This window comes from Pecten maximus, chromosome 2, assembly GCF_902652985.1.
Source record: "Pecten maximus chromosome 2, xPecMax1.1, whole genome shotgun sequence".
Classification (NCBI taxonomy): domain Eukaryota; kingdom Metazoa; phylum Mollusca; class Bivalvia; order Pectinida; family Pectinidae; genus Pecten; species Pecten maximus.
The window spans coordinates 49,411,707-49,428,793 of record NC_047016.1 but is presented as its reverse complement, the minus strand read 5'-3'; the positions used below and the strand labels follow the sequence as shown (position 1 = coordinate 49,428,793).

At 36.3% G+C, this 17,087-nt stretch overlaps 2 protein-coding genes across 2 annotated transcripts; both read left to right on the top strand.

Annotated features, from left to right (window-relative positions):
* Nucleotides 1-907: 907 nt before the first annotated feature.
* Nucleotides 908-14,012, top strand: LOC117343544 (mucin-2-like). The gene is made up of 9 exons (XM_033905940.1): nucleotides 908-1,142; nucleotides 6,543-6,749; nucleotides 7,583-7,698; nucleotides 8,074-8,209; nucleotides 8,813-8,947; nucleotides 10,154-10,171; nucleotides 10,473-10,658; nucleotides 11,784-11,906; nucleotides 13,012-14,012. Exons 1-9 carry the CDS (start codon nucleotides 1,073-1,075, stop codon nucleotides 14,010-14,012), a joined length of 1,992 nt encoding a protein of 663 aa, XP_033761831.1. The 5' UTR covers nucleotides 908-1,072.
* A 65-nt stretch (nucleotides 14,013-14,077) lies between these two features.
* LOC117341547 lies at nucleotides 14,078-16,772 on the top strand. The gene is made up of 3 exons (XM_033903416.1): nucleotides 14,078-14,336; nucleotides 14,922-15,000; nucleotides 16,098-16,772. The coding sequence occupies exons 1-3, from the start codon at nucleotides 14,303-14,305 to the stop codon at nucleotides 16,357-16,359; spliced, it is 375 nt and encodes a 124-aa protein (XP_033759307.1). The 5' UTR covers nucleotides 14,078-14,302; the 3' UTR covers nucleotides 16,360-16,772.
* Nucleotides 16,773-17,087: the final 315 nt, after the last annotated feature.

Genomic DNA, 17,087 nt, shown 5'->3' with positions numbered 1-17,087 from the left:
ATAAATCCTTAAGATATTTAATATTTTCGGGGCCAACAGATGCAGTCTGATCTCGAATCGACACTTAGAAGTATGTGTTTTGTAGCAGAAAAAAACAGTCAAAGGGGAGTAACTCTTGCAGTTTTGTCTCTAAAACCAGAAAATGGTCTGTAGATAAATATATCATGATCCAGTTGTCAGTTAATTATTTCATGATTATAACACATTAGATCGTAAACAGCTTGTTAAAAAAATGCCAAAAAGTTATATTCCAATATATCATATACTTCAACGTTCAATATTGTAAACCAGACGATTTTTTTATGTTTTTTTTTATGCATGTTTATGCTTTACATAAAGCAATCTGACCGAAACTTTTGTCCTCGCGGAAGCATTATCGGAGATTTCCCGTAAATTCTATCATGCTTTTAGTTGAGAAATTTTGAATTGAAGAAAATTACTTAAACTAGTGTCTGTGTCCAACCATATGTATGTATATTTCTCTTGTCTCGTTGGAAATTAATCACATTTCTTTATTGTGCTACGATAATTAACATATGCAAATATAACCTTCTTTGTTTGTGAAAAGGGAACGGGTCGGTGTGGCTTGATACTGTCTCTGTCACTCAACTGACGGGGCATCATGGCTTATCACGCCGGAGTTCCGGTTTTGATTCATGTCACGGCACTCGGCAGGAATATGTTCTTCCACATTTGATTGGTTTGATAATTTCCATCATTCCAGTCTCTGGTGGGTAGATTTTAAAATCATTATCTAAATAAACTCAATATGAAATACGGACTGAATTGTTCAGACTCAAATAAACAAACCCGTGGTTGTTAAATCTCACCGCACGCTTATCCGATAATATGACGCGAGACAATAAAAGGTTAAAGGTTACGCTCAATTGTGGATACTATTGGCTAGAGTAGGATGGCCAAAATATTATTATTGACATTTCAGAACGGCGCAGTTTTTTTTTACTAAAATTAGAGATGTGTAATACCATTGTTCATTGTCAACGAACATAATATGTTTTTTTGACAATGAAAACTCTGATGACCATTTCATTTCCTCTCTGTGCTATATCCAATGATACAGACAATGTTCGGGATGAGGTTCGGATGTGTCCTTCTCTTGGGGCTGTGTATGACCTGGACAGGTAAGTATATTAATTATATATATATAAGTATAAGTAATGTTATTTTTCGAAAATATTTAATTTCATATACATGTTTTTAGTCCAATTTGTGGTTTCATAATGTCAATTTTTGAATGGTCAGTCGTGATGTTGAAAGAGTTTATAACAGAGGATAGGGCGAATAAGGTTTTTTTTCAGAATGTTATTGTTATTGTTTTTTGTGTGTGATGATATTGTCACCTTAGTAGAATGTTGTCACCTTAGTAGAATGTTGTCAGCTTGGTAGAATGTTGTCACCTTAGTAGAATATTGTCAGCTTAGTAGAATGTTGTCAGTTAAATTTAATATTGTCACCTTAGTAGAATGTTGTCACCTTATCAGAATGTTGTCACCTTAGTAGAATATTGTCACCTTAGTAGAATGTTGTCAGCTTGGTAGAATGTTGTCAGCTTAGTAGAATGTTGTCAGCTTAGTAGAATGTTGTCACCTTAGTAGAATATTGTCACCTTGGTAGAATGTTGTCACCTTGGTAGAATATTGTCACCTTGGTAGAATGTTGTCAGCTTAATAGAATGTTGTCAGCTTGGTTTAATGTTGTCAGCTTATTAGAATATTGTCATCTTATTAGAATATTTTCAGCTTGGTAGAATATTGTCAGCTCAGTAGAAATTGTATTTTTTCTTGGAGACAAGCAATATTACCATTATATTCAAACTAATAATGTAACAAAACTTTTTTAGTAAATACAAGCAGATCACGATTTATTATTCAAATTGATGTTTAATTAGTCTGAAATTTTGGATTTTATTAATTTTCTTCTTACTTTCATTTTTGAATAAATTTTAGTCATTTCCAGCGTTTGATTAAAAGAAAATTTAAGCAATAAGTATTTTTGTATAGCAGATGTCAAGTGTCATAAGCTTTGTTATAAATATTAAAAAAAAAATGATGTCATGAGTATTTGTAAATCCAACAAAACTGATGATGCTACAATTATTGTAAATAATAACACAACTGATGACGTAATGCAATTGTAAGTATTGCTGATCACAACAGTCCAGTTTTTGGAAATTGTTTATCAGAAATTTAAATATTAATCAAGAATTAAGGATTTACAAAATAAAATAAAATATTAAAAAAATATTAGAAAAGAAGCAACACTATCATTGAATGTCGTCATATGGCATTTATTGTCAATATGAATGCGGTGTAATCTCGACAACAACAACACAATTGATGACGTCGCAATAAGACCATGTTGTATATAACGATTTTATTTAATGACGACCAAATGAATTTATTCCTGCATGCAAAAAATGTACATTTCTATTAATAGTCGAACCTCGTTACCTCCAAGTTAATGAGTTTATGAAAACACTTCTATGTATCCTGAGGTAACCGAATTTATTTTACATAAATTACTTTTATTGCCGAAACTGATTTATTCTCGACTTTCGCCGGATTTTCGTATTATCAGATTTCAAGATAAAGAAGGCTGGCTTCTTTGTTGTATTTCCACATCAAATCAATGATGTGCTGGATTGTAATAAAATGTACCGACACTGCATTCATATTGACAATAAATGCCATATGACGACATAAAATGATAGTGTTGCTGTTTTTTCGGCATAGCCGTATAATTTTCTTTTGACCCCGGATATGACGCGAAAGGTGGCGTTACTGGTCAAGATGAAGTATGTGATTGGTCAATGTAGCGGTAAATGCAAAATGCAGATATGCAGTTAAAGACGAAACAAAATTAAGATTGAATGAGAGCTGAATACGTGGATGTATCTATTCAAATGATACATTAATAAAATCATATTCCTGATTCAAATGCAGTCTTATTATCACCAAAAATTATTCAAACTGATATAATTTTGTTATCCGTGCTGAAACTGGGCATTTATTAATTAGTTCTTTAATTTATTTCACCAGCAGTTTTTCACATTATAACAACCAGCATTAAAACTATGCCGTTTATCTTTTTTTAAAGATATTTCTTGTTTCATATTTTTTAATATTTTATTTTATATTGTAAATCCTTAATTCTTGATTAATATTTAAATTTCTGATAAACAATTTCCAAAAACTGGACTTAAATCACATAGAAATCAATTGAAAACTAAATTTTAATGTGTTTTATTTATTATTTTAAATCATTTAAGCTCGTCTTAGAATTTAAGTTATTTGAAAAGTAGGGAGTTTCACGTTCAGATGTCCTGAGGTATATATGTATGCAGTTTTTAGCCTCGTAGCCTGGACAATCGCGATGATGTCGTCATGTCATTGTGATGTTATCAGTTGTTATCATATGTGTTATCGGGTGTTATCAGATGGTATCACTTTCTGTAAGCACTCGGCTCTGAAGCACCCACTTTCCGATAAACTAGATACTACACCTGATAACATCTTAACACCAAGGTTGATGGTCTCTGTAACATTGAAACGAAGTACAAAAGTACACAAATCAGCGTCTATATTTATACAAGTCAAATAATATAGGTCAATTTAGCTGTCACCTTAACAAACTTAGCTTGAAAATATTTTTCACAATAACGACGGAATATCCCAGTGTAATACTTAAGCATCGAACTGTTTTTGTATGGTATTTATGATCTATTCGAATGCCAGGTCTTTGCAAGCAAACAACATAATGTGAATACCAGAGCTTTGCAAGCAAACAACATCATGATTTTTTTGCTTGCAAAGCTCTGGTATTCAAATAGATCATAAATACCATACAAAAACAGTTCAACGCTTATATTTATATTCCTTTTATTTTTTTTTATATATATCTTTTTAGATGCTATAATTCATATCTAAAATTCATAATTCCCGCCTTACCGATAGTCAACAGATTTTGTGTCATTCTTTGGAACAGCCGGAACATGGTCGCGTACTTTTTGGCAAACAAAATAGTACATGGAAAATAAAAAAAATAAAAACTCAATTTTGTTAATCATTTTATTATCAACGTAATGCGCAAATGGCATATTTTTTATAACAAATAATGTAGACAAAATAATTAGTCGTTAAACTTACAGTTGAGTGTAGACTAAAGGTTACACCCAAGTGCACTCCGAGTGCACTCCATTTGGACTTGGAGTGCACTCCGTTTGGACTCCAGATAAACTTGGAGTGCACTCCAAGTGGACTTCGAGTCTATCTGGAGTCCTATAAGACACCATGTCTGCCCCGGGTCTATAATCAGACTATATAGAAATCTATATATATATATATTAATACTTTAATGCTTTCAATATAATTTTTATATAAATAAATAGATTTTACAAATTACTTTTGTTCTGTTAATATTACTATTAACATTTGTTTAGTCTACTAGGAATATTTATTTTATTGTTAATACATGGTAATAATGCCTACATGTTAAATTTATATTTATTAAGATCCATAAAATACAGTTAAATAATTTATGCTATAATCAGGTTTTTATGAAAATTAATTGCTTATTATTTCATATTTTATTAAAATGTAATTAAATTGTATTTCAATTTATTAAGGAAGAGAAAATTATTTCAATTCGAATATTTATTTCTGTACACATATCATGACTTTAAAGGAAGTTTAGATAATGTATATATATGTCATCTTCGCTAGCCAAGGCTTCTGATTACGTTACACTACACGAACCCTTGGCGGATATAGTCGTGTTCAAACCGTCGCGCCCTGGAATCCCAGGGCACCCAATGAAATCGCGTTTTACACTCGGGCTTGGTTTCGCAGTAAACAAAAATTGCGGCACCCAGTACAGAGCTACAATGTCGACTATGTCATTGCATTTTACCTATATACAGAGACATACAATCTTTAGGGGAACATTCGCAGTGTTTGATAAATCTATTTAAGTCATTGATCACATATCTCATCGAAATGACACAAGCCTCCATGTGTGTTTGTTAACATCACAGATGAAGTAAATCGGTAACGCTCGTTTTGATTGGTCGAAAATTTCATGCGTAAAGAGTGGTAATTTTGAATCTCCGCTAGAGGGCCAGAACTGACGCCTATATCTGCCAAGGGTTCGTGGAGTGTAACGTAATCAGAGGCCTTGGCTAGCGAAGATGATATATGTTATTGATTATTCAAAATATAGAAAGTTTACAGTATTTAATGAATTATGTGGTTTTTTAATAAGACATTCTCTCCATGAAAGGAAAATATAACTACAGATATGTACTCAGTTCAGGCAAGTAATTATAAAATAAACATAATCAATTTAGTTTATATAGGTTATATATTTAAATGTATCATTAGAAAAATACACATTTACAACTGTACATATTTACGAGCATTACCTGGTTAAATTAATGTTCTGACATAATGTACAGACAAGTATGTAGTTCTGTACTACCCCTAATGAATGACAGTATCTGTTATAATTGCTATTATTATTGGTCATGCATGACTGACTCTGGCCTGACACACCTGAGAACTGTGCCAGGTGAGTTTTAGGAGCCAGCTACAGGTACTGTCCTGGGTTCACAGAAATACCTATGTTGATATTTGTCGTTGTATAGCTTCAGATGATGAAGCTGTGCAAAGCAGTGTGTGTTAGCCTCAGGCCATCAGAACAGTAAGATTATCTCCTGACCTGAAGGAAAGGATTGTAGTTATAAACAATGTTGTTGTTTTTTTTTGGATATTGTAGTTCCGGTTTGTTGTGTATTGATACGCTGATAAGTGTAGCGCGTGATGGATGGCATTTAAACGTACATCAATGCCAGAGCTCTCAAACAGACTATATAGTGACAATGCCAGACAAATGTAAATATCAAGGAGTGGTCGGATGTCGTATTTGTGACACACTCTCCGCTCCCCTAGACATCCAGGGTTCGATTCCCCGACCGGGCGAACAAACATCCTTAAAAGGTAGGGGGTCATGTTCCCGGGTTCCTTCCACAATAAGACCTTTTGTGTTCATCCATCAGGTCCAGCAAGCATGGCTGGTTCTTGGTTCGCAATTGGTATGGGGACTAAATTTGGGATCTTATTTTTTTTTTAATCTTTCTAATAACTTTTTTCTTCTAATGTGTCCCTTGGCACTACCTCGAGCTCACTTTTGACCTTTAGTAGAGCCCTGTTATGGAATGTTTGGCTTCCAAACCCTGGTCAAAAAATGTCTGAGTCCCTAAAATATAGTCGGTTTTGGTACGAATATATTTCGGCATCACATAACACTGTGCATTCACCACCCATGTAGCTCGCCCACAGGGGAGGTAATCCTAACCAGAGAAAAACCTTATCCTCAATATCTCGAGTTCTCCGGTTTCCTCCCCCAGCAAGACCCCTCACGCGCTTCAATCCAGACCAACAATCATGATTAATATAAGTTGATATAACTTGTTTCGCAATTGTGGTAAAATAAATAAAGTTTACATTTTAACTGTACTGTTACAGGGGGCGTGTCATGTGAGAGATACTTCTATTACGTCACGGATCCCCGGACCTGGCCGGAAGCACAGAAATACTGCCAGACCACTTTACGTGGAAACCTACTGGACTACAGCAATACTTATCTGTCCCACCTCAGTCAACACGTGCCGCGCGCGAGCCCGTTCTGGACAGGCTATTATTCCGGGGTGTCTGAATGGATAGCTAACCAAGGTAGAAAATGTTCTTATATATTCAGTATAGGTTATTTAGATTTATTTTGTAAATAGAATGTCCATGAAATTTAACTATTTAACATATAACAAACAAAAAACATTTTTAGCTCACCTGGGCCGAAGGGCTAGGGAAGCATATGCCACGGTGCGGCGTCCATCGTCCACTCGGTGTCGGGCTTTTCCATTTAAATGGTTTCTTCTCATTAGCCAAGAGTCACAAGATATTTAGCTAATAGGTTCCTTGAATGAGGCCTGACAAAAGTTATGCAAAGAAATTACCATTACCCATATTCAAGATCACAGCGGCCAAATTTGTTAAAACCTTTAAACGGCTTCTTCTTACAAGCAAAAGGGCCTATAATCATCGATAGTTGGATGGAAGGCTCATTTGATGACACGCAACAAAGTTTGCGAAAATAAAAGACCTTGAATCTATATTCAAGGTCATACAGGTCAACCCACAAATAACATCCTGTGATTAACAGAAAAATCTTGAATCAAGATGTTTGGCTAGGTTTCTAGGATGACGCCCAACAAAGTTTGCATAATGGAATGACCAGGTCAGTGGTCAGTTTTTAAAAAATCCAAACATTAAAAACACTTCTTCTGATTGTTAAAAGGCCTAGAATCGGGTTCTATTGATTAACTGAAAGGCACAGAATCGTAAAAAAGTGAATACTAGTTGAGAGATGTAGGCCCATTGGGCCTCTTCTTTCCTTCTATTTTTTACGTCTCCATATTTCAGAACATTGTGCAAACGTCACACAAGATATTGGCATCTTTCAATACAGATTTAGTGTAAGTTGAAATGACATAATGTCAATTTTTCAGGTTGTTTTCCCGCAGACACTGTGACGGACAGAAGTAATAAGTCGGCTATACTCCCGATATACAACGCAGCTTATTGTCAGTCTAAATGTAGGGACTACCAGTACTTTGCATTAAAGGTAAGCGCTGTGGGATGTAACTTCCGGTTCCGGTGAAAGTGCTTTCCCTGCTGCGGTCCGTGCGCTGGTTAAATCAATGATATATGTTGAATATCTGGATAAATACTTACTTTGTCACTGCCGGGGTGCCTACCTCCATTGAAAATGCCCCACCCCCCTTTCCTATGGAACTAACCCCCCCCCCCCCCCCCCCCCCCCCCCCCCCCCCCCAACAGTTGGCTAGTCGTTCATGGTTTCCTCGGTTTATTAACAGGGTTTTGATAGCTTCACTTGAATCATCAGATAATGTGTTGATCGTTCCCAACGATTTAAAATATCAAAAATAAGCGGAAAATTCTTGTAATTGTTTTGTATATATTTATATGTTAAACCTAGAACAATAGATGTGACTGTTTGGATACTTTCCCTCCACGATCTGTTTCCGTGTCGGACGATTTGTGTAGTACACAGTGTGTTAACTCGACTTCCCAGGAGCCCTGTGGAGGATCACAAGTCTACAATGTGTACGCAAGTAAGTTGTCTATATAATTCGCTCTGGTGGATATATGTAAATATATCTATATATTGAAATTAAATGATAATGTAAGTGCGAAGGATAAAAAAAAAAGATTTACTGCGGTAAATCTTGCAGTAAATCTTGTTTTTTATTTTTCTTATGCGTTTATATATAATGTAGATATTGAAACTTTTGCATATCTTTGCAGCTTATAATAGTTGATTTTTTTTAAAGCGACGGTGAAAATGTTACTGCCTGGGAATTGTTATTTTCGATTAATACCGATACTCTCTGAAAAAGAAAAATATGAACAACGAGATCGGAATTCTTAAATGGATTTCCCAAAAGTACAATCGCTTGTAGAACATCAAAGAATTGCAAAACAGCAAGAAAAAAAACCTCATTCCAAATGTGATCCGTATTTCTTATGACCCTTTAACATTTTTTTTTTAAATTACAAGCGAAAGCGAAATCAGTGTTGTATTAAAGGAACATGAATGATGTAGTGTTAAGATATAGCATGTTTGTTTTGTAGAATAAAAATAAATAGTGTGATCTGTTTCCGGACTTCAAACGTCAGGATATCACAATAAAAGTTGTTTATCTTGTTTGTCTCAGAATCGATATACCAGAACCATTCCACATCAACCTTACAAAGGTGTATTTCCATCTCGTGCGACCTACAGCCTCGTGTTCCAGATGAAAGCCTTCAATATTTCGTTGATACCTGCTCAGAACTACGCACTCCCCTTTGTAAGTTTTTTTTCTGTCATGCTTAAAATTGCCCTTTTTTCTGAATGGAATGCGTGGTGGTAATGTCACTTAACAAATTCTTTATTATGTTTCTTGTTTTACTGTCATTTTGAGTTTTTTTCTTTCTCAGTTGGTGTCCTCTAGACACCCATCTAGCCGTGTCTATTCATGTCCTCTAGACACCCATCTTACCGTGTCTATTCATGTCCTAGTAGACACCCATCTAGTATTGTCTATTCATGTCCTAGTAGACACCCATCTAGCCGTGTCTATTCATGTCCTAGTAGACACCCATCTGCATAAGAGCCTATGTCCTAAATGTTGGTGATCCTAAACACCCGTCCTCATATGACCCTGGCTGTTGGTGTCTCACTAGATACCCGTCCTCATATGACCCTGGCTGTTGTCTCCCCAGACACCCGTCCTCATATAACCCTGGCTGTTGGTGTCTCACTAGACACCCGTCCTCATATGACCCTGGCTGTTAGTGTCTCACTAGACACCCGTCCTCATATGACCCTGACTGTTGGTGTCTCACTAGACACCCGTCCTCATATGACCCTGACTGTTGGTGTCTCACTAGACACCCGTCCTCATATGACCCTGACTGTTGGTGTCTCACTAGACACCCGTCCTCATATGACCCTGACTGTTGGTGTCTCACTAGATACCCTTCCTCATATGACCCTGACTGTTGGTGTCTCACTAGATACCCTTCCTCATATGACCCTGACTGTTGGTGTCTCACTAGACACCCGTCCTCATATGACCCTAGCTGTTGGTGTCTCACTAGATACCCTTCCTCATATGACCCTGACTGTTGGTGTCTCACTAGATACCCTTCCTCATATGACCCTGACTGTTGGTGTCTCACTAGATACCCTTCCTCATATGACCCTAGCTGTTGGTGTCTCACTAGATACCCTTCCTCATATGACCATCCAGCTTCATCGGAAAATGTGTTCATGTATCGAGTCGAATATGCCCGTTTTGCATGTACCACTGGGTTGATATTGAAGAGATGTTGGTAAATCATCGCTGGGGTGTTTGGCCCTTAGCCACTATAATGTCTTAGGTGATAGGTATAACAATAACATAAACAAATCAACAAATATGTAAACATCTTCATTAGATTCACGATTCCATGTTTACTTATAACCCAATATTCATACATAACTTTTTTTTTTTTTTTTTTTGTAATTTTAGGTAGATACAACAGAACAGGTAAGTAAATCTGATTCATATTTATTTCCTGTGAAATATATCACCAAACAACACCTTATTGTTGACAGAGTGTATTGCTTGATATCCTGAAACTAGACCATGAAGAACTCTCAATGTTAGAAAAAAATATAAAGTATTCGAGTTTTCCGAGTTAGAGTTAACGAAGTTCCACTGTACATTGTAACTGAGTCCTTTTCAAATTTCGTGATTTTTAATTGAATCTCTAGAATACTGATGTATCGCATACTGAATATTTCCTGCTATGACGAATATTCATTGGAGTATGTATTATATCATTTAGCTGACAATCTCGTTGTCCTGAACCGACCAACCACGTGGGTGAACGCCGTTTCCAGCTGCCGAAACTATAGCCACACGTATCTTGCTTCGACCCTTAGAAAAGATTGTAACTATGGTTACAGTGAGTTGTCTCAGAAGAGATTCTGGATAGGTGTATTCAGAGAGCAATATAAGGAATTCATATCAGGTACGTAATTCAGATTTCCTATACAATTGTCGGTAGGAACATATTTTGTATGTAGCTAGGTGAGAGGCCATGCTCGCTACAACATACAAGAGTTGGTATATGTTGTACTTCATCACAAAATTAACAATTTTGTTAACAAAAGGTCGCATAGTCGAGAAGATTAAGTTTAATGATGATTGCATAAGGATATTTTATAATTTCAAGAAGAAAATAAGAAAAAAACTCGGCAAACAAAATAAAACAACAACATTTGAAATATTTACATGAAGATCACTTAAAAAGTAAAGAAAAAAAGTAACATTTTTCATCAATAGCAAAAGTCATATCGAGTGTTTGTGAAGATATCTTTATTCGGCTAGAGCAGGTTATATTGCATATATTTCAGGATCCAAATGTCCACATGCTTTGTTCAAGATTTAATACTTAATAAGCATCCGTGATGATTTAAATTTCAGTACAAATATTCATTTTATACACGATAATACATTTGTGAGATATAGTCAAACTTCGCTTTCTCGAAATCTGTTAACTTAAGACTGTTTAAATCGAAGTGAAAAATCAGTCGCAACATTGAAATTTCAGCATAAAAGAAACTTGGTTATCTCAGATACTCCAGATATCTCAAGTTTTTCGGCATAGCCGTATAATATTCTTTTGCACCCGGATATGACGCGACAGGTGGCGTTACTGGTCAAGATGAAGTATGTGATTGGTCAATATAGCGGTAAATGCAAAATGCAGATATGCAATTAAAAACGAAACAAAGTTAAGAATGAATGCAAGCTGAATAAGTATATGTGTCATTTCTAGTGACACATTAATAGAATTATATTCCTGATTCAAATGCAGTCTTATTATCACCAAAAATGATTCAAACTGATATAATTTTGTTATCCGCGCTGAAACGCATTAGTTCGTTAATTTATTTCACCAGCAAATTTTCATTATAACCAGCAGCATTAAAACTATGCCGTTTATCTTTTTTTAAAGATATTTCTTGTTACATATGACTTCACTGAATTTGAGACAAGGTTCGACTGTATATAAACTGTCTTGTGTACATCGCTTCAACAACTTAATCATAAACTTTTGCTAATGTGGATGTCTTTTCTCAATGTACAACAGGGTCATTGGATGGGCTTGGCAGTGCCATCTGGTGTCGCAGTGTCTACATTCGTCAAGATGATGCCCTGTCTGGATTTAATGAACCAAACTGCTTGTCGAAAAAACCTTTCATCTGTTATTCAGGTACTGGTTATCTGGTGCAAAAATACTTCATTAAACACTTTAAAGAACTCTAAGATTAAAATGCAGAATTATGAAAGAGATGAAAATGTTCAGCCGATTGGCTCATTTCAGCCTTTTTGAGAATATCAGTGTAATGTAAACTTGTAATTTTTCCCATTGAAAAGATTGAGTAATCTAATTTTCAGCCTTTTTGCCCTTAGTCCATTTTCATCTCTGTTATGAAGATAAAGTATTATTTTTAGACGACTTAAGTGAGTGCAGTAGAACTTTTTTTTTTATCTATTTCTCAGGATTAATGTCAATAATTTCACACGTGTCGCTCTCACACAGTTTTTTAATGCTACACGCATGCGCAGTCTTGAGGTGACGCAATAATATCAAACAAATAACAATATGATACAATAGTAATGCTATCCGTTTTCAGTTTTTAAAAACTGTATTTTCAACAAATCAAATTAAATCATTCTGATGAATAATTTATTCTTATACATTTGAATCGTAAATAATATACAATTATTGAATGATAATTATGGTTCCGTTCAGCATAATTTATTTATGACAGCAGATAAATACGTTAAATCCAACATAATAGTTAATTTAGCTCGTAAAGCGTATTTATATGGTGAACAATTATTTTAGCGCATAAATTAATTAAAACCGGTTGATTATAAATTGGTGCCCCAACAGTACCTATCAAAGAAAAATACTACATAGAAACTGCCATTTGCATAATCATGATTTAGTGGAATGCATCCAGTGTGAAAAATGTTAAAATTAGATTTCCACCTAAATGCGACCGTTTGCAGTATGTGTCATCATTTTGTACAAAGTCTTATCAAAACTTATCAAAATTGATTTGAATCATATGAGCACATGTTTATTAATCACTTATTTCTTGTTAATAAAATCATATTGTCACATTGAGTATACTTTTATTAAAAAATTATCTCGAACTCGACCGTCTTATATTGCACTGGGTTTAAAATTGAAAATGGAATTAGGATTAATTCGATAAATTACTGGTGATTTATATCGTTAAATCAATTGAACTTAATTATGGTTTAAAACAGAATTGTGCAGTTTAATTTTTCGCTTTAAATTTCAGATGTCTTTTTTGGGAACAAGAACCCGTTCAGGCTAAACATCATATCTACGACGCCTCCAACAACACCCACCACGACACCTACAACAACACCAACAACGACACCGACGACAACAACACCCACCACGACACCTACAACAACACCTACAACCACACCTACAACAACACCCACCACGACACCTACAACAACACCCACCACGACACCTACAACAACACCAACAACGACGCCTCCAACAACACCCACCACGACACCTACAACAACACCAACAACGACACCGACAACAACACCCACCACGACACCTACAACAACACCTACAACCACACCTACAACAACACCCACCACGACACCTACAACAACACCCACCACGACACCTACAACAACACCAACAACGACGCCTCCAACAACACCCACCACGACACCTACAACAACACCAACAACAACACCCACCACGACACCTACAACAACACCCACCACGACACCTACAACAACACCAACAACAACACCCACCACGACACCTACAACAACACCCACCACGACACCTACAACAACACCAACAACGACGCCTCAAACAACACCCACCACGACACCTACAACAACACCTACAACCACACCTACAACAACACCCACCACGACACCTACAACAACACCCACCACGACACCTACAAACACACCACCAACAACAACACCCACCACGACACCACAACAACACCCACCACGACACCTACAACAACACCTACAACCACACCTACAACAACACCCACCACGACACCGACAACAACACCCACCACGACACCTACAACAACACCAACAACAACACCAACAACGACGCCTCCAACAACACCCACCACGGCACCTACAACTACACCTACAACCACACCTACAACAACACCGACAACTACACCGACTACCACACCAACAACCACGCCGACTACCACACCTACAACTACACCGACAACAACACCAACAACCACACCTACAACCACACCAACAACCACACAGATAACTACACCGACAACAACACCGACTACCACACCAACAACTACACCGACAACCACACCAACAACCACACCTACAACCACACCAACAACCACACCGATAACTACACCGACAACAACACCTACAACAACACCGACTACCACACCTACAACCACGCCAACAACCGAACCGTCCACTAGAACAACCACTACACCTACGACCACTACTCCTGCAACCACACCAATCCCAAGACATACAAGTATAACATCAACGACTAGTAGACTCATCGCCACCACAACAGCCACACAAGCGTCTGGTATGGCCAGTGCCAATGTCAGCAATTTTCCTATGTGTGAGTCAGCCAGATTAGCATAATCTATTGTATTTATACTTCACGTTGTTTTCCTAATGATAAGTATTCATTTCCGTTACCTATATTTGCTAAAAGAACAAAACCAGGCGAGATACTGTGTAACGAGACTAATATGTCACAGAAAGACAGTAAAAACGTCGAACAGAACTTTGTTACTTCATGCAATATAAAATGTTGTTTTCACATTTTCCAAGACCATTTGGTTTACCAAATACAGGGCCATCATCATGTTTTGTCTTCATAAACACTTTAATAAATGCCAGTAAAATCGAGTATTTTCTTTTAGCTTCTTATATACAAAAGTGCACGTGCATGTACTTAAAATTATATCTGACAAGCGTGTGGAAATCACCGATGGTTTCAAATTATAACGAGGAATATGGACAATACCTATCAAACCATTATCATGACGAGTGTGCCAGGAAACTGATGGCATTTCATGTATACCCCTGATAGGCTTTGATTTTGATTTGTAGAACTAGTGCCCAATCTTGTTATACAATATGTTTAAATCGAGAGAATTGTTTTTGGAAGTTTATTATATTTGATATTTAATTCTGACAGCGGCAGTGGGAGGTGGAGTAGGTACTCTGGCGGTGTTGGTAGCAGCTGGTATCATCTTTGTTGTGGTGAAAAAATCCAGGTATGTGTAAAAAAACACAGGCGACTTCTGCATTATCGACGACTCAAAAACAAATCTAGGTCACTACGACATCAATAATACAAATCTAGGTCACCACGACACCAATCATACAAATTTAGGTCACCACGACACCTGTGATACAAATCCAGGTCACCACGACACCAATCATACACATCCAGGTCACCACGACACCATTCATACAAATCTAGGTCACGACGACACCTGTGATACAAATCTAGGTCACGACGACACCTGTGATACAAATCTAGGTCACGACAACACCAATCATAAAAATCTAGGTCACCACGACACCAATCATACACATCCAGGTCACCACGACACCAATCATACAAATCTAGGTCAACAAGACACCAATCATTGAAATCTAGGCCACCACGACACCAATCATACAAATCTAGGTCACCACGACATCAATCATACAAATCTAGGTCACCACGACACCAATCATACAAATCTAAGTCATCACGACACCAACCATGCAAATCTAGGTCACCACGACACTAATCATACAAATCTAGGTCACCAAGACACCAATCATTAAAATCTAGGCCGCCACGACACCAATCATACAAATCTAGGTCACCACGACATCAATCATGTACAAATCTAGGTCACCACGACACAAATCATACAAAACTAGGTCACCACGACACCAATCATACAAATCTAAGTCATCACGACACCAATCATACAAATCTAAGTCACCATGACACCAATCATACAAATCTAGGTCACCACGACACCCGTGATGCAAATCTAGGTCACGACAACACCAATCATACAAATATAACCTTAAAATGATAATTAGGATGGTCATGACGGAACCGCTAGGTGTATCAACAAGAGTCAATCACGTCTGAGTTCATGTCGCACAAAGAAATAGTATATCTCCCATCGCGATCATGATTTAAACAGTGAGAAACAAATGCCATTTCGTTAATTACAGTACAAAACTTTTTATGTTACTTGTATAATTCATTTATTTTAGCACTGTTTCGAAATATTATTATTAATTCTTATGTATTCTCCTGTTCGAATATAAACATGTTTTTTATGTTACGGTTTAATATTTTTAGGAATCGGAAGAGGAACCAATCAAACGGAACCCGTTTTACCGGAACGAATATTCCATCTGAAAATAACAATGATACTGTGACTCACAGCAATCCTCTGTACGAAACTGCGGGCGGTGTAGCAGCGTTTACTAATCCAACATTTACAGCCGATAGTTTCGTATCTAAAGACAATTACGATGATGATGAACTGCAAGCTACCGAACCAGAGAGTCAATATATGACTTGTTATCCAGATACTTACAAATATCATTCTATAGCATAACACACAAGTAACACTTTAATAATGCACAAGGATAACAAAAATAAACAGATATATAATAATAAATAATGAAAATAATATTCTTGGCATTTTGTGATTTATAAATTACGTCAGGGTTTGTGACAGAATGTTTTTGACATCCCGCTTAGAACAATTCCGCAGAAAAGATATAATAGTCCAGGTTTTCGATATGATTTCATGTAAAACATTATTAACTCGATCATATTGTCTCAAAGATATTATCTCCAAGGAAACGAATCTGCCAATCAGATCAAAGTTTTTACATATGAAAAAAAAAAAAAAATAAATAAATAAATAACTTCATCTCCACTTGTTCAACATTTTTTACTACTTAATTCATTTGTATCTATTACATCTCATTTTATGTTAGTTTGAATAAAATAAAATGTCCACATCGTTATTTTCGTGTTGTTTGATGACAAATTAAGAACTTTTAATCTGGGAATTTACAGCGTTTACCTGTCAAATGTTCATGTTTTCATTGGTAAATTGCGTCGGTATTATTAATATCCAGCTTCTCTTGCTTTGCCTACCTGCCGTCTGCCTTCGTTTGATTTTTAAAAAAAGACGCGGTGTTAACATTTACAATATAAATATTTGACGTTGTTGAAGGTTGTGAAGGTTGTCAAACACAGAAATTGCTTCTTCAGTCAGTTTGTGCGTCATCCTATACGTCCACGCTGTTGTTTCTGTTGTTCCCCTCCCCCATT